At 35.3% G+C, this 19,580-nt stretch overlaps 1 protein-coding gene across 3 annotated transcripts in view; it reads right to left on the bottom strand.

The window, feature by feature from the left end:
- The window catches only part of NCAM2 (neural cell adhesion molecule 2), a 544,869-nt gene that overhangs the window by 105,059 nt on the left and 420,230 nt on the right, over positions 1-19,580 (bottom strand). For all 3 annotated transcript variants that reach the window (XM_008972557.5, XM_034947985.3, XM_034947987.3), the window contains exon 12: positions 6,864-7,037. In XM_008972557.5, the coding sequence (XP_008970805.4) occupies positions 6,864-7,037 (174 nt within the window). The remainder of the gene's footprint in view (positions 1-6,863; positions 7,038-19,580) is intronic.

The raw sequence follows: 19,580 nt of genomic DNA, 5'->3' as shown, positions 1-19,580 counted from the left end.
TTATTTATTTATTTTTTAGAGACAGTATCTTGTTGTGTTTGTTGCCCAGGTTGGAGTTCAGTGGCACAGTCATAGTTTTCTGCAGCCTTAAACTCCTGGGCTCAAGTGATTCTTCTGCCTCAGCCTCCTGAGTAGCTGAGACTACTGGCCCATTCCTTCACACCCAACTAATAAAAAACAATTTTTTTAGAGAGACGGGGTCTTGCTTTGTTGCCCAGACTGACCCTGAACTCCCGGCTTTGAACAATTCTCCCTCCGTACCTTCCCAAAATGCTGGTATCACAGGCGTGAGCCACCATGCCTGGCCTAACATTTTAAAATATTGATATTGTCATTTTTATTAAGAAAACTGAAAAAAAAAAGAGTAGCTGTTTGTAAGATTAGTATTTTCTCTTCATTAAGTGGCCAGTGAAGTGTATGAAACCCATAAAATATTATATGATTTGGCAATGAATACATCCTGTAGCTTCCCCAACCAAAAAGTCTTGCTACAGCTGTGATACATGTTTCTCACTCAAAATGAACAGTCACACTGACTCACATTCTATATCTCTGTAGTTCGAGTTGTTGATATGTGACTGGTTCACAATTCCTTACAGTTTGAAAATTAGTCTCATGTCACATCATTGGTTGGGATAATTAGTACGGCTTCAGCTAAACCTTCAAGAAGAATATAATAATAGGCCTGGCTTCCATTGTAACTTAAACCTAGGACCAGGTGCACAGTGAGAAGGTGAAATTACTAAGAATTTGTTAAGGATTTATTTAAGATTAGAATCTACTAACAGGACAGTATTTATGCTACAATATTCATCTTAAATAGCATTGTAGTCCACCAAGAGCTGATAATTATTTCTGGGTGGTGACATCAGCAATTAGAATTGGACACATCAATAAGTGTATTAAAAAATTATATATATTTACTACCAAGGAAAAGTAACTAAACATTAAACTCATATAAATTAGAATAAATAAAGCTGCTCAGAGGGAAAAGATAGCTGAAATGTTGAGACCATATGGACCTGCATTTTCAGAGATAAACCTAAATCTATCTTCTAACAAATGCTTCAAAGAGAATGAGTATAATTGTGCTTACATAGAATTCTTAAACTTTAAGATATATGATTAACACAACCTGTGATTTACAAAACGAAGGCACAAACAAGCTTTTCCTTAGTATTCAAATATATATATATATATAATATGTGCTTTAAATATGTATTCTAATTTTCAACAATATCTTCTCCTAGATAGCCAGAAAAACAAGCCTTCTAAGTACACCTAGAAATTATGCATATCATTTTCAAAAATCTTTTCAAATCCACTGATTATCTCACAGAAAAGGAAAGCAAACTCTGAAACATCAAAAATGAAGTGTGTGGAAAGACCAGGAGCTAGAGGAGCAGCCATATAATTGTTTTTTCTATAAATTGTGGCAGTTTTCTGGAACTCAGATTCTCAGAGCTTTTGCATGGGTCTCTGATGTACAAGATTGGTTTTGAATGGCCTCAGTGGGTTAAAAAAAAGATTCAAAATGGGGAGATGAAGTGGGGATCCCTGCATAAACCGGGACCCTTAATATCCTTAGAATGAAATAAAAGGGTGTGCTAGAAACACACACACACACACACACACACACACACACACACACACACAGAATCCTGGTGGGGGATTGGATAAATACTTCTTTGAAAATTCATAACCATTGAATTGCTCACATAGTATAAATTGCTCACATGATCGATCTGGTGAGGCTGATATTCGTCAATACAATAGAGGTTGGAAGAAATGTTGTGTGGAATTTCTGGCATGCCCCAGTGGAAGAATTACAGTAAAGTCTTCTGGTTTCTTGATCAAGGTAATGTTATATGCAGTGCAGAGTTGTGTACCTTAAAAACAACAATAACAACAACAACGACAACTCCCGGCATACCACTGGAGCCTGAACTGTAGCTCACTCCATTGGCTGAATTCTGCTTCATCTTCACTCTTTTCAAAAGTGTGTTAATCTCTCATAAACACTTTGAACCTTAGTTTCCATTTAAAAGTTGCTTCTGGCGAGGCGTGGTGGTTTATGCCTGTAATCCCAGCACTTTGGGAGGATGAGGCAGGTAGATTGCCTGAGCTCAGGAGTTTGAAACCAGCCTGGGTAACATGGCAAAACCACATTTTTACTAAAAAATACAAAAAAAAAAAAAAATTAGCCAGGTGTGGTGGTGCACACCTGTCATCTCAGCTACTAGGGAGGCTGAGGCACGAGAATCGCTTGAACCCGGCAGGCGGAGGTTGCAGTGAGCTGAGATCACGCCACTGTCCTCTAGCCTGGACAAGAGCAAGATTCTGTCTCAAAAAAAAAAAAAAAAAAGAAAAAAAAAGTTGCTTCTGTAGACACATATTTATTGGAAGGGGATGTATAATGGATTCACTTAAGACCCAGTCAGAGGTGCTATAAAATAATCCTTTCCATTCTCCTACCTCCACCAAATTTCAGTATTCCCTCTACCCTAATATGCTTTTGGTACTTGAAACAATGACATAAACAAGGCATACGAGGTCCACTCATGGAGTTTATAAACTAGGAGAAAAAATCCTTCAGAGTTATAATGTAAGAGGAGTACCATAAAATATAATATGTTATATATTAAAATATGCACAATACAATATAACATCTGAAATACAGTGCTACTTGGCAGTCACTCATTCTGGAGGAAGAGGGAATTTTACTGTGAGAGCACTTTCAAGGACTGATTGTGAAAGTACGTTGTAAGTGGTTCAGGGTAAAACAATAATTCTGGGAAGTATTAAAAGGACCTAAGTCAGTCAGATGGGAAAATGTGAGTAAGGTGGAAATGCTACTTTAAAGGACATAGTGACTCATTGAAATCACAGAAACAAAATGAAAGTATGTTTGGTTAAAGTAGAACGTTTCAGTCAAAACTACGTTATATGTTTCAATAATCAAATCATTCCTGTCAATTTACAGTAAATTATGACTATTAACATCACATTTCATATTTCTATCAGCAAAAATCATGTTATTCTGATGAATATCTTTACTATGTCTTTACAAAATAATACATCTCTTGGCTAAAGAAAGAATAAGTGCCAGACACACATATCTTACAACGTTAGGGGTGGTCCCAATGGAATTACTCAGCTTCTTTCCCTGGGTACTCATTGCATTTATATTGATCTTACAGTTACATATTTACATTCATGCCTGCTATACAAATACGGAGTCTACACTAAGAAATCCTTAAAAACTTGGTTTTCTCCAAAACATGATTTTATATATAAAGTGAGATCACATCACCATTTGAGATATAAAGTGTAAATGCAGCAATAAATAAATCCCATTACACAGGTACTCTTAATCTCAAGTAGAAAGAGTAGTACCAGCACAGCCATAAGAAACTGTATGGAAACATGTAGCGGGCATGTTTCTGTAGTGCTGGAATTTTCAACTGAGACAATTCATAGAGAGAAGAAAAAAACATTAAATACCTAAGATTTGAGAAGAGGTCAGGCACCTCCTGCAGAGTTAAAGAAGAAGATGCTAAACTGGGTTTGCAACCCCAGCCTTGAGAATCAACTCCCATGCCCCCTGTCCTTCCCACTCCCCACAATGTAAGCAGAAAACTAGGCGTAGGAAAAAATCCACTGATGAAACTAGTAAGTCTTCTACCCAGAAGAAAGCGCAGTGATACTTCCCTCCCAGTAAGTGAAGGTAAGTCCAAGAGGTGAACAGAACCCACTGAATTGTTTGGCACAAGAGATGAGAGGAGAGATATGATATTTGCATCGCAATTTGGAAATTTGGACTTCTGCTTTTACAGAGGATTCATCTACTATGTCTCTTTAAAATGAGGAGAAGGAAAACGAGAAAGAGATAAGCTGCAAAGAAATGCAGTTTCTTACATCTTAGCTAAGTGAGAATGTGGAGCATTTCTCTTGGTCAAGTGGAAATTGCATAACGTTAGTGGGTGACATTCACACTTAAAAGAAATCCTGCTGAAGTAAAGGGTGAGGAAAGGTATAAAGAGCTCAAGCTAAGCAGCACCCCATGAGGAATATTCTATCTCCAAAAAGGAATATTCTATCTCCAAAAAGGAAATATTCTATTTCCTTCTGGTGTGCTTGCACTCCAGTCACACATCCCCAAGGGGCAGGTACTTAGATGCCTGTCCCACAGAGGGCAGGTGACAGCGACAGCCCAATGAGGTCAACAGCACCAGAAACATAAGAGGTATTTGATCTCTTTCACCTTCCCAAGACAAGATGTAGTTCATTTCACCATTAAGCTCCCCAGGTTGAGGTTTATCTTTCATGGAGGTCAGAGACAATGTGAACGCAAAATTAAACATTATTATAAGTTTTAAACTGTGCATGGCTGAACTTTTTATTCTGGAAGGCAGCTATGCTCACCGCTATACCAACAATATTGAACTTTTTTTTTTCTAATACTGGAATATGATAATATATCTACAGTGTCTGCCAAATATATTATTAAATAACTGAAAGGGAGAATCAAAAAGAAGAGCTTAATGTAGTAGTCAAATTTAAAATTCATGTTTATACTGCACTGAGTTGAGATCATACAATGGTTTGATTACATAACTGTAACTTGATTTTAAGGTACTCATTAACATACCTATGGAAGATGAATCAACAATGGAAACAGAAAAAAAGTACTAATGCAGTCATTTTCCTCAAATCAAAGTGAGAAATCCCTAGCCACAAGACTTTTGAATATTTTATTCTCATTCGCAAGCTTTAAACTGTCCCAGTCTGAGGCCATTAAACATTCTATGCACGCAGCTTCCCTAGTTCATATTCTAGACTCACCAAACAAGTTTCTGACTCTCATTTTGTATCTTCATAATATACCAACAGGTAAAGTATGTACTTATATAGACTCTGAATGTTCTAATTTCTGTGACAGTTATTTCTCATTTCAAAGTAACGAATGTGCTTTGTTATTATATTTCTGTTTTATAAACATAGTGATCTGCCTCTGACAGATGGACACGTGAGATAAAATGTCAGGATTTTTACCTTGATCAACTTGGCCAGATAAAGGGCACTATAAATTCTCCATCGTGCTGCACCTTTGCAAGAAGTCTGGAGGGAGCCTATTAACGTTTTCCTGGGTTTGCCAGGGCTAGGGTGCAGCAGCACTTTTGTGCCGTGTTCAATTTCTGTAATATTCAGACTTAATATTAATTTTCTGCGTGCTTGTGCTTGAGCACAAACACTGAGTTTTATGCAGTTTAGGAAATAATGCATTTTTTCTTTCTGTTTTTTACCTATCACCCTTATTTTATTTTATATTTTATTATTTCATTTCATTTCATTTCATTTTATTTTATTTTATTTTATTTTATTTTATTTTATTTTATTTTATTTTGACGGAGTCTTGCTCTGTCGCCCAGGCTGGAGTGCAGTGGTGCGATCTCGGCTCACTGCAAGCTCCACCTCCCAGGTTCACGCAATTCTCCTGCCTCAGCCTCCCGAGTAGCTGGGTCTACAGGTGCCTGCCACCACGTCCAGCTAATTTTTTTTTGTACTTTTAGTAGAGACAGGGTTTCACCATGTTAGCCAGGATGGTCTCGGTCTCCTGACCTCATGATCCACTTGCCTCGGCCTCCCAAAGTGCTGGGATTACAGGCATGAGCCACCGCTCCTGGCCCTTTCTTTCTTTTAATAAAATAAAACAAAACAAAATTTAAAGTAGCACAATATTCCTGCATCCAGGTTAATAAATTTTTTTAAAAAAACTATAGTCCTTCGTCTCACTCATTGTTTTGGGGGCACTGTCTTTATAAATCTCTCCTAAACCACACAATGTGCACAGATAATATAATCCAAGTATTTCATAATTAAAATAAATAATATGAGCTCATCAGTTTGAGGACATTATTTGAAGTATATGGTACATGATAGATGACTGATTAATGTTTCTGATACTTCTATCAAAAACCCATAGTTACGCTCAGTGCAAACTGATAAAGTAGGGTCAACACAGACGAGACCAGGATGATTTCATTTGCTTTCTCTCTATGTTCACTAGAATTGGTTCCCTCTTTCCTTCTCAGGAAGGCTCTTGCTTTTTACTGAACCCCTACACCATATGTGTTAGGGTCAAGGTAGGATCCTCATAGAACAGACCTATGGAACATTAATTTCCTCACTATTTTATGCTTCCCTTTTGGAACACTCAGTATGGTTCTGTGTCTTAAACAACAGAGGCCAACGCTGGTAATTCTTATTATTTCCTGCTTTAGTTTTGTCTCCTCCTAATGAGAAAACAAACTACATTTTCATAAGACGATGAAATTTTATGTAAGTGAAAAGAAGCTCTGTAAATTATTTTGATTTTTAATAGAAATATAAAAGTAAAAAAATATAAAAATACAAAAAGTAAACAAATATATAAAATTCTACAGATTTTTATAGATGGCTTCATAAGTATAGAAGGTAACTACATTTTGCAGTATCATTTTCACACCTATTCTTGAGAGAAATATTAATAAATGAAACATGAGCATACATTTCATAAAATCCAGCCATCATATCTAGTATGTGAGCAATTGCCTTTCCACCAACGAATTTTTTTAAAGTGACTTCTTCCTCCAGAATTGAACTCTGCTGATTCTACTAAGCTCTTTCATTTTTACTGAAGATGGAAACTATTCACTCTGTATTCGAGTTATTATCAAGAAGAATGGGGCACAGGAAATATCTTCCCAACACCATTTTATTAAAAGAAAAGAAAATGTTGGAGGAAACTGAAAAAGCCAATCATACAGGTATACTGAAGATCAGCTTGAATTAACCAACACATTTGGAAATTGTTGACTCACTTTGAACTCCATGGGAGCGTACAATTTTCCAGATTTCTGACGCTACTTCTTTGACATCCACCTGATAGTGATGAATAGGCACACCTCCATGGGAGTCTGGTTTGTTGAAGGAAACCTTGGCCGTGGTCTGTGACAGCTCTATGATCTTCACTCCATAGGGACTGGATGGCACGTCTATGGACAAAGAAATATAAAGAAAACATAACCAAGGGAATGGGAATGGCCATTATTAAGGCTTATGGTGTTATGAGAACTAGGAGTGAAGGAAAATTGCTACCTGTATCACTTAATATGTTTGAGTTACAGAACTTCCTGAAACACCTGAATGTTCTTTTGAAATTACAAGAAAGTATACATGAGTCAACTTTTATTACCTCAGAAAATAGACAGTAAAATTAAAATCACACTTTAATTACTGAGGGAATATGTTACTTCTGCATTTTCTATACAATATAAACATTTTATTGAGGTCCAGGAAAACAATCTCGTGGATGTTTAAGAAAAAAAAATAAAAGAGAGATAAAGAGGGTAGTTAAAACGTTAGAATACATAAATCAATTATTCAACCATCACCATAAATAATGGTGCCTTGTGAAAATACAAAATGTATTTTCTTTGCATTCACCACAATTGTATTACTAAATTGTAGGTAAGTGCTAAGTTTTGAGAAAAATGTCAGTATTATGAACTAAGTAAGACTGTAAACTATTAGGTCTAATTTCATTTATATATTATCCAATTAAATTAAACCTTTAGTTGAGATATTAAAATGCTATTCCCATATTTTCAAAATAACTATAAAATTCTTCTTGTGTGTTTTATTTTAATCCATGCACTACTTAAATTATTTCAAGTTCAATAAGGTATCTTGGGTGGACATTTAATTTAGTGTCTAATATAAAAAATTATTTCGGAAGAATTATCTCAAAGGCAGAGCACGCAGAACTAGAAAAAAAAAAATCCCAGTGAGGGATTTTTGAAAACTCTACTCCAGAAACATCAAGATTTAGAGACACATTAACATTAATTTCTCTATGAATCTCTTCCTCTTTTGTTCCTATCACATCTGAAATAATCTTAAACTTTGGATAAAAAAATAATTTTTTTTCAGAGAGGGAATATATATATATGTATACACACACACACACACACACACACACACACACACACATATATTATATCGTTTGGCTCTGTGTCCCCACACAAATCTCACCTTGAATTTTTTTTTTTTTTTTTTTTTTTTTTTTTTTTTTTTTTTTTGAGACGGAGTTTCGTTTTCTGGCCAGGCTGGAGTGCAGTGGCATGATCTCAGCTCACTGCAACCTCAGCCTCCCCCGGGTTCATGCCATTCTCCTGCTTCAGCCTCCAGAGTAGCTGGGACTACAGGTGCGCACCACCACGCCCAGCTAATTTTTGTATTTTTAGTAGAGATACGGTTTCACCATGTTGGCCAGGATGGTCTCAATCTTTTAACCTCGTGATCTGCCCACCTTGGCCTCCCAAAGTGCTGGGATTACAGGAGTGAGCCACAGTGCCTGGCCTCACCTTGATTTTTAATTCCCATAATCCCCATGTGTCAAGGGTGGAACCAGGTGGAGGTAACTGAATCATGGGGGCGGTTTCTCCATGCTGTTCTCATGATAATGAATAAGTCTCATGAGATATGATTGTTTTATAAATGGTCTGGCTCTTCCCGTTTTTATAAAGGTCTGGCATTTCCCCTGCTGGCACTCACTCTGTTCTGCCGCCCTGTGAAGGTGCCTGCTTCTCCTTTGCCTTTCCGCATAATTGTAAGTTTCCTGAGGCCTCCCCAGGAATGCAGAACTGTGAGTCAATTAAATTTCTGTCCTTTATAAATTATCCAGTCTCAGATATTTCTTCATAGCAGTGTGAGAATGGGCTAATATATATATATATATATATATATATATATATATATATATATAAACTTGACTGATAAATATGCAGTACATGTGAATTTCAATTCTTATATCAGTCATTTACATAAAATTGGGGCTGGGCATGATGGCTTACAACTGTAATCACTGCACTTTGGAAGCTGAGGTGGGCAGATTACTTGAGGTCAGGAGTTTGAGACCAGCCTGGTCAACATGGTGAAACCCTGTTTCCACAAAAATAAAAAAAATAGCCGGGTGTAGTGGAGTGTGCCTGTGATTCCAGCTGCTTGGGAGGCTGAAGCAGGAGAATTCGTTGAACCTAGGAGGTAGAAGTTGCAGTGAGTTGAGATCATGCCCCTGCAAATCCAGCCTGGGCAACAGAGAGAGACTCTATCTCAAAAATAAATAAATACAAATAAAAAATCTCATATGGCAGTCAGAAGTCAAATGTACTCTTTTTGCTAGAGTTAAAAAAGGTCACTGTAGGTCATATAAAAATATGCCTTATAAATAGTACTGAGCAAGAGCCAGGAGCACAGCTTTACGGCCTTTCACATGTGAATACTTTAAAGAAATGCCACAGCATATATTTCAACTCTAATTAGAAACTGTAAATTATTTAGAGAGCCTATGAAGTACATGATGTTACAACTCTAAGGTTCGAACACACTTGTAGAATTCTGATGCATCCAAAAGTCTTAGAACTATTAAAATCATATCTGGAAATACAAATTTTAAGATATCTAAATAATGTTTTGGCCTTCAAATATTCTAATAATTTTCATGTTTCCTTAATCTCCAGGTTAATCTGCATGTCTTTTCAGCTGTAGGTTTGATCCAAAATTTACTTATAAGTTTGATCCAAAGTATAGGAGAAAGGCAAACAAATGCACACGGATCCCCTTAAAAAATGCCAATTCTTCAATCTGTGCTGAGTGGCTGATTCCCTAATGTACATTAGGTCTAAGTTGGATGTCATAGGCATTACACTCCAGTTTGGGGACATGTGTCAAAAGTGAAGGTAGTATATTCTGGGGGATGAGAGGGAGATATTATCTATCCTCTTGGGCTTCCATCTTTGAATATATGGTATAAACATGATTGTTTTTACTCTGACTGCAGAGGTTGCACCATTCACAAACTGTGCACCCTGACATGGTGCACCTGCAGAGAAAGAAGAGCCCTTTTTTTTTTTTTCAGCACAAAGCCACCATCATCAAAATATGGGCCAGTGCCTAGTCTCTTCTAGTTATATAGTCCGTTTTCAGATCTGCTGACACTTACTGTAGCCTTTTTTTCATATTATTTTCCACTGGCCTCTTATTTCTATTACTTCTTTTAAAGCAAAAGCATGCTTATGACTTTCATTCTCTTTCTAAATATTTTTTACATTTTGGTTTTATAAGTCCAACTGTCAACTGACTACTAAATTGTAAGTTTCTTGAGGAAAGAGATAAAACACTTTACAAACACACATTCGCACACATGTATTTATACATGCATACAGATAGATACTTGTAACATAGAACAAAGTGACTGGAATATAGTAAGTTCTCAGGAAATACTTGATGAATTAAATATTTCAGTAATGAAAAATTATATACAAAGATACAGAACATATCTAAGTGAATAGTGTCAGATGTGCCTAGAATCAACATCTCTAATTCTTCTCTTCACTTTCTGGATTTTTCTGTAATCTGTAATTGTCTTCACCCTTGATTCCTATCTATCTTATACATCACAATCAGTCAAAACACTATTTTAATAATTCCTGCATTATAATTCTTGTATCTATTTCTTCCTTCCCATTTCCTCTGTTACCTCCCAAGCCCTGGCCCTATCTGACTTTTCCTGTGATGCCATTAGTGGCTCTTGGCTTCCTTTTCTATTGGATGTCTAACAAAAACATCAATGCACGAGGCATGCAAATGCAAAATCAATCTTTGTAAAGAACCACTCTGATCACATCACTTCCCTGCAATGGTATTCAGGAGCTTCATTTTCATTACAACATTAGTCTCGATCTTTTCAGCCTCATGTTCAGGATCCTGGATTATCTAATGCACTGGGTGTATGCAAAGATACTGGTCTACTCTAAAAGACTTTCAGACACAGCCCAATATTTCAACTGAGGCTCATATCGGATGCTCAGTTTTACACACTATTATTCCTTCATTGTTACCATATTTTTCTAAACTATTTTCTAGTATCTTATATCCCAAAAATTGATGAATACCATTCACCACTCAATGAATGAATAAATGAATAGAAAAGCAATTGTGCAAATACTTATTTGTTTAATTACCCTTTCTCTTCACCTCTAACAGTGCTGGCAAAGTGCTGGATTAAGAGACTGGATATGTCATGAGAGTCCATGGATTCAAGACCTGGACTTGCCACTTTTGTCAACTACAGCCCTTAATCTTTTCACATCGAAGTAGTTTTCTCTCTCAAATGGAGATTAGAATAGTACCACGGCGAGTGTTGTTGGAAATATCAGGTAATGTTGAGCACTTAAACCCTAGAATACGTTAAAACTCTTAGCAAATGTCAGTCATTGTAATTTTTTCTATCCCTCCCTGATCATCAGCCTCCTTCTATTACATACTTTTGTATCCATTGACATGTATCAATGTTTTAGTCAAATGGCAGGTAATGGATACAATATCGATGTTCAGCTCAGAATTTTTTGAGGTGTGTAATGGCAAGGAGTTGGTGCCATGACCTAGGAGTCAGATGGATACAATCTCTGGAGTCACTGAATGAACTTGTGTTTATTAAACTCCCAGAAGCTATTCATCTTGCATAACTGAAACTTTTTAATCTTTGTCCAACATCTTCCCATTTCTCCCACTCCCCAGCCCCTGGCAACTACCATTTTTCTCTGTTTCTATGACTTTCACTGTTTTAGAATTCCACATATAAGTGAGATCATGCTGTACATCTTTATATCTTGGCTATTGTGAGTAATGCTTCAATGTAACCAATGTCTTGGACAGCTATCACGTCTTGATTAACTGATAATGGAACTCTATCTTCTTATTTTCCAAGACTAAACCCTTCATCTCTGAATGACATGTCTTTTCCTTTTGTCTTCTCCAAAATTTTTCTTTATCAGATAGCTCTTCTCTTCCTGTTCCTTCTTCTTTGGAATTTTATTCTTTCTTCTCAGTCTTATTACTGTGAATTATAAAGATCTCTTTTTTTTTTTCAATCCCACTTTCTTCTCAGGAAACATACTCTTCTTTTGTTCTTTGTTACTCTGTTTCAATAGATTATTTCTAATTTCTGCCCCAACATCTTTATTTCTGAGAATTTGCTCTCCCAGCACGCATAGTTCATAGACACTAACTGTGCTCTTTTTACACATATGAGGCTGTGGTGTTGCTAAACTTAGATCCAGGAATCTGAAGAGTTTGATTTTTGTAAACTCTCTTTTAAAAGGAAGTGCTAGCATGAATATTATTTCAGAATGGTGTTTTAAACCCTATCCTAGATATTTTTCTATTAACACTCAGAGTCAAATTATATGATTTAAGACACTCCTGTTTATCATAAGAAATTGCAGGCTAAAATCTTCATTTCCTAGACTCACTTGCTGCTATGGTTCTAAGTTTCATGTAGTGAATCTAGAATGAAAGGTACATGTATACAGTTTAGAATGCTGGAGGGGTGTGAATGTCAGTCCCACTTTTCTCAGGAGGTGCACATGGACAAGAGGCTCTGCAGATATGAATGAGAGTAGCATCCGAACTCCCCATTCCACAGCCTATTCATCCAGTTTCTGGAGTGGTGTGGCTGTGATTATTAGCTGAGGGGTAACTTGGCAGGAGGGCTTCCTGACCTCTAGTTAGTCATTGCAGACTTCACATGTGGACCACGCTTATGCTATTTTGTGACCTTGAAGGTAGAATATTGGTGGCTGTCTTTGGTCTTTTCTCTGCCTTTCCAGTGATTTCATAACCAGCTTGTTCTTTATCATAAATCAGTTTCTGCTTGATTTTCTCATCAATTTCTATCTGGTAAAAGTCTCAAATACTAAAAGAATTGGAACATAAGTAACTGAATTTCCTAGATCCAGTAACACTGTTACATGCAATGTCACCATAATTGCTTACAACTCAAGGACTTCTATGCTGAGATAGGTTCTATCTATTTCTGTTTTGAGTGGCTACCTTACTTCTATAACGTTTTATATACATTTTTCTTGTTTCGATCATGCTGTGGTTTGAATGCTGGTTTCCCTCCACATTTTATATGTTGAATATATTATTAAGAGGTGGGGTCTTTTGGGATGTGATAAAGTCATGAGACATCCACCCTCGAGAATAAGATTAGTGCCCCCATAAAAGAGGCTGAATGAAGTATGTTTGCCCCTTTCACCATATAAGGAAACACAGAAGGCACCATCTATAAAAACAATTTGGTTATTGGACCTACACCAAAAACCAACTCTAATGGTGCCTTGATCTTGAATTTCCCAGCCCCTAGAACTGTAAGCAATATATTTATGTTGGTAATACATTACAGAGTCTAATATATTTTGCTATAGCATCCAGAATAGAGCAAGAAACATTGTGAGCTTAATCTAATATTATATAGCCAACCTGCAATACATCTGAAATGCTGTAAATTCCTTCTCATTTCACTACTCACCTAGTTTTTACCAATTGCCAAATCCAAATTATTATTTAGACTTTTTCACAATATTTGACCAATTATATTTACATTTGTCCTTCAAAATAGATACACTATCTCCCTGAAAAATTTCTTTCATTTTTTTTTGTTCTTATACATCCATGAATTAAACTGAAGTCGTCCAGAGATCTGACGTTGGTTTTCCCATTTTTACCTCTAATATTCTCCATAGCAGTGTTCATTCACTACCAAGATATCAATGGAAATTATTTCCTCCAAATATGAGTATGTCTTGACCCTTCTCACAACTCACGGACACCCAGATTCACTTATCTTTAGTACTGGGCATTTCAACAATGGCTCATAAGCAAATCAAATATAACACAATGAACCATTCAAACATTCAATTTAGAGCTATTATGAGCAAGAAAAAAATTTTGAAGAGTGAACATTAGAGTGTTTGAGTTTAAATTTATATATTTTAGATATTTGGAGAAATTTGGAAATTGGCAGTTGTGTCACTTTTTTATTATACTTTAAATTTTAGGGTACATGTACACAACATGCAGGTTAGTTACATACGTACATTTTATTCTATGTTGAAATCTGTCTCTAGAACACCACCAAGATAATTTTCTAAGATACATGAATTATGTTGCTTTATGAATAAAAATCTCCAAATTTCCCTCGTTGTATACCAGACAGAATGTAAACATGATGAATATTTTTTTTTTTTTTTTGGAGGAGGAGGAAGAGTCTCGCTTTTGTCGCCCAGGCTAGAGTGTAATGGTGTGATCTCGGCTCACTGCAACTTCCGCCTCCTGGGTTCAAGCAATTCTCCTGCCTCAGCCTCCCGAGTAGCTGGGATTACAGGCACCCATCACCACACCCGGCTAATATTTTTTTGTATTTTTAGTAGAGATGGGGTTTCACCATGTTGGCCAGGCTGGTCTCAGACTCCTGACCTTAGATGATCCACCCGCCTCGGCTTCCCAAAGTGCTGGTATTACAGGCGTAAACCACCTTGCCCTGCAAACATGATGAATGTTTTTAAGATCTATAACTTAACTTCTCTCTACCTCTCTACGCACATTACCAACACTGGTCTTCTCATACAATATACCCTTCCAGTCTTCCATTAAATGCCTTACTCATTAACAGTCCCATCCTTTCAGAGCATAGTGCCTACGTACAAGTGTAACCTTGATGTTTCTTTGAGTCTTTCCCTTTCTTCTTCCCTGGACCTGTTTCTACTCCCTCTTTCAGACTCAATTCAAAAGTTGACACCTTTGGAAAGCCTTTTCCAAGAACTCCAATCAGAATTCATTTTTGTTCTCCCAAACCTTTGATTCACACTTCTACAGCAACCTTATATCTTTTGAACTCCAACTTATGTGTAAAGACCAGATGCCATGTATTATTTACCTTCAGATTCCCAAGATCCAGAACAATGTGTAGTACCTACTAGAAATTCATTATATTTTTTGAGTGAATGAATTAAAAAGTGATTAGGAATTGATGCAAACATGGATTCTCTGAAAATAATGTCAAGTTATCCTGATTTCCTTTCCTTCATAGCAATATGAGAATGAGAAAATCAAGAATATATTATGAATAGTTTCTGAATATCACTGTTTGCTTAATGAGTTCTTTGAAAAATCAAGATGTAGACTTGTCCAGGCTAGATCATAAAACTGATTATGTTAAAGAATCCTGGCGTTATATTTAGGTGAGGAAAGTGTGATACCAAATGAACTAATTTTAACATGCTTTCAAGTGTTATGGAGCAAAGGTCTGGCTAAGATAAAATCTAGGTACACAGACCAGTAGATCGGCCATAATTCCATATCTTAGAATTCTATTCAATTGATCCAGTTTAACCTGTAAGCCAATCTCTGTTCTCAAGGATGACTTATACAGGCTAATCCTGACTCTGGTTAAAATACAGATGAGTGCTTCATGATATTGTACTTGTGACTTAAATCAATCCTGAAAAAAAGAGCTAAAATATTGAATTTGACAGGGTTTCAGTAGGTTAAAAAATGAGTCAAAACTGACAAGATGAGATTTAATAGGGGTAAGTATAGAGTCCTGAACTGAGGTTAAAAAAAATCAATTGTGAAGCACAGTATCAGAGACCTCCCTTAATAGCAGTTTGTGTAAAAAATTGGTAGTACAAGCTCCTAAATGGAAAAAAATAACAAAAGTCAAATGAATTTAACATTATTTAATAGAAGTATAATGTTCAGAATAAGTAAGGTCATTATTTCATTTTACTAAGCCTTGGTCCTTGAAGTCTAGATTGATGTATAATAACTAAAGAGGTATCAAGGTACTGACTTCTATCCAAAAGAAAAGTGACCAATATGAACTATAATGAGGCCATAATAATACCTACCTAATATTTGTTGAGTACTTGTCATGTGCTGGGTGCTTGAATGCATTAACTCACTTAGTTGTCACAATACTGTTACCAGGTACCTCTTGGAATGACTGCACAGAAACTCTTAAAGAGCTGAGGCTCTCATTCCCCAGGGGCTGGACATACTACCTGATGACAGCTAACAGCCAAGTCCCTCCCATAAAATTGCTCAAGAGAAGGTGACTTTATCAGAAACCTGCATCAATTAATGAAACAAAGGTGGGATTATTTTATTTAGGATTAAGGTTTAATATAAAAAAGTTCAACAGTTAAAAAATATAACAATGATGAAACAAATTAAGAAATTTAAAAATATATAAATGAAATTACTTGATAATAATATTTAAAATGTAGGGTAATGATTTTTTAAGAAAAGAAATAATAAATATGCATATAAATATACAGAATGCCTTGTCAGATAATCATCTTTTGGAAGTAGAAAATTGTAAGGAAGAAATAACACTATATAGTCAAACTTTTATTTAGCCTTACATGCTGTACAACTTTAATTTGATTCAAGATATGTACTTTAATCCAAATAGAGAATGCTTCCTACTAGAAAGCAGGATCAACACCTAGGAGGTGCATTTTAAAAACCAACTTTATGGTGAAGTCTTAAAATATATACGTATTTGTCTGTCTTATATTTCTAGTTAATATTTTGATTAAAAGTTAAGAAAACAAAATTATCAAGCACATATGTGAAATATTTCATATTTCTGTAACAACATAGAAAGATTACTTTTTCCTCCCAATGTTCTAAAGACAGAGGAGATAGGTAAAAGAAGACTACGTCAACTCCTGCTCATTAATAGGAAGTCAGGGTTTAATGGAAAGTCCTTGCTTAGGGTTAACTGACTTAAACCAAACACATATACATTTTACTTCCATTTCAAAAATATTTCATTTTTATATTATTTTTATAGGTGTAGGGGGTTTTGTTACAATCACATATTATGTACTAGCAAAGTTTGGGCTTTTAGTGTATCCATCACTAGAATATTGAACATTGCATCCAACAAGTAATATTTCAACCTTCCCCTCTCTCCCAGCCTCCCACCTTTGGGAGTCTCCAGTGTCTATTTCTCCATGTGTGTACACACTGTTAAGCTCCCACTTACAAGTGAGAACATGCAGTATTTGAATTTCTGTTTTTCAGTTGTTTCACTTAGGTGAATGGCCTCCAACAAGCCTCTTTGGGTTGCTGTTTCTGTCTTGGCAAGTGGGCACTCTTTTTACCCTCTCTGGATCCCAACACTCAACACTGGACCCCTGCAACACTCCTTCCACTCCATTCACTCTGCTCAGGCTTTCACACCCCATGCCAGGCTTCTGTGCTTCACCCTACTCCTACACAGATGCCTACCTCATTCTGATGTAGGGCTGAGTTATTAAAAAGGGAAAATGCAAGGAAAAAAGAAGGAAAGGAGGACAAATGGGAGGAAAAAAGGAAAAAATGTTTCTGAATGCTGAAAAAGTAATTGTTTCCTATATTACCACTGAATGTGTACAAAAATTTCACACTACATTTTGGCTCTAATTAATTCCCTTTGGAAGTAAGGTATTCTCTTACACTGTAAAATACCATATGCCAAATGATCTTGACCTTTTACAAGGCAAATAGGCCAATGAAATCTTAAACTGTGGTATCCTCATATATTAGGAAATATTTAATTTTTTTATATAATAAATGTCTTACATCTTATTTAAAATCACAGTACAGTTTCAGTGTTAGGATTCTGCAGGGCAGATTAAGTTTTCTACCAAATATTAGTATTAAATAAGAGTACCATAAAATAAAGCATATTTATACATGTTGATATTTAAATGCATATTTCCCATCTAAGGCTGACTGTCTGAATCATTTTTATATCTTCATTACAATTTCAACTGAATCCACCTTTTTCTAAAACAAATTCTTAGCCTGGAATTGTATAAAATTTGGAATATTAGGAAAATTGCTGAAAAATATTCAAAAAAATTTCCAATATTTTCTAACTCAGCTTTGATGAAAAACTTTAATTTTTATTATGGTTGGACAGAAGAAAACTCAGTAATTTAATATAGTCACTAGAAGGATAGGAATCAAATATATTTTTCAATGAACAATATTGCAGTAAGTATTGTGAGATACAAAGGTACATGCACATTAAATACTACCTGTGAATTTCATGGAATTATTTAAACCTAATCAACATAATGTTTTAAATACCAAATATTAATACACCCTCCTAAAAATTCTGGTCATTTATTAAGTTGTACCTAATCGAAAAACACATCATTTACGAAATGGCAATATACAATACTGGATCAATATTAATAATATTATATATACATATATTGATCCTATATCTAATTATTTATAAAATTATATACTAATTTAAAGAAAAGTTGCATAATTTCCAAAGGCTTGGAATTAATTTGAGTAGTGAATGTTTCTTATTAGTACAGTTGATTCTTCAATTTATTATCTATGCATTTTGGCGAGAATTAGCACACTTCATTTTCTTATAATTTAGTTTGCTGGTATAACAGTCTCTTCACATTTCTAAACTCACTTATCTTGATTTTTTTTCTCCCTGCCTTCTTCCATCAATTCCTTCCATGTAATCTCTTTTCTCCCTTCTCTATCAATGTAGTAAAACCTGAATTGGAGAATAGCAGGTTCTCTAAGTTACATAATAATTCGACATTATTAGCTTAAAAATTTCCCTTCTTGGCCTTTACGATCAATGACATTAATATTTAGAATATATTTATACAGCAGTAAAAGTGAACATTTTTCTGAACTTAATATAAAATTAAAGTTATAAATAAAATCTCTACCTGAAAAGGTTATAAAATTTCTTTACAGATGCTTTTAAGTCTGTTAAAATATAATATTACAATAATTTTCTGATATTACTTTACCTAGTCTTAGAAGACTGTAAATCGCATTTTTTCCATTTGGGCTACATAAACTACTTTTTAAAATGTATTTTAGGATTCCTTATCAGTCTTGTAAAACATAATGGCAAATTTTATAAATAAATAAACAATATCTGGCTTTCTGGCTTGTATGAATTTTTTATTCTATATGTTGTTATTTCTATATCTTTAAGTTTTAGAGGTAAAACTAGAATATTAACATATACCTACAAAATAAATATTTTCAACAAATTTATGTAACCTTCAATTTTCTATTTTCCTTCAGAAGTAAGATAGCTCTCCGTACTTTCAAGTCTAAAAGTTTAAAATATATTATTATAGTTCATTTTTTCTCAGAGTGTTTTGCTTTTTAATTTTTTCATCAGGATTCTCTCTTTACTTGAAATATAATTTAATTTTTTTAAAGTCAGGAAACAACAGGTGCTGGAGAGGATGTGGAGAAATAGGAACACTTTTACACTGTTGGTGGGACTGTAAACTAGTTCAACCATTGTGGAAGTCAGTGTGGCGATTCCTCAGGGATCTAGAACTAGAAATACCATTTGACCCAGCCATCCCATTACTGGGTATATACCCAAAGGATTATAAATCATGCTGCTATAAAGACACATGCACACGTATGTTTATCGCGGCACTATTCACAATAGCAAAGACTTGGAACCAACCCAAGTGTCCAACAACGATAGGCTGGATTAAGAAAATGTGGCACATATACACTATGGAATACTATGCAGCCATAAAAAATGAAGAGTTCATGTCCTCTGTAGGGACATGGATGAAACTGGAAACCATCATTCTCAGCAAACTATCACAAGGACAAAAAACCAAACA

This window comes from Pan paniscus, chromosome 22 (assembly GCF_029289425.2).
Source record: "Pan paniscus chromosome 22, NHGRI_mPanPan1-v2.0_pri, whole genome shotgun sequence".
In the NCBI taxonomy this organism is placed as follows: domain Eukaryota; kingdom Metazoa; phylum Chordata; class Mammalia; order Primates; family Hominidae; genus Pan; species Pan paniscus.
Note: the sequence above shows the minus strand (reverse complement) of the source record. Positions and strands in the feature narration are given on the sequence as shown.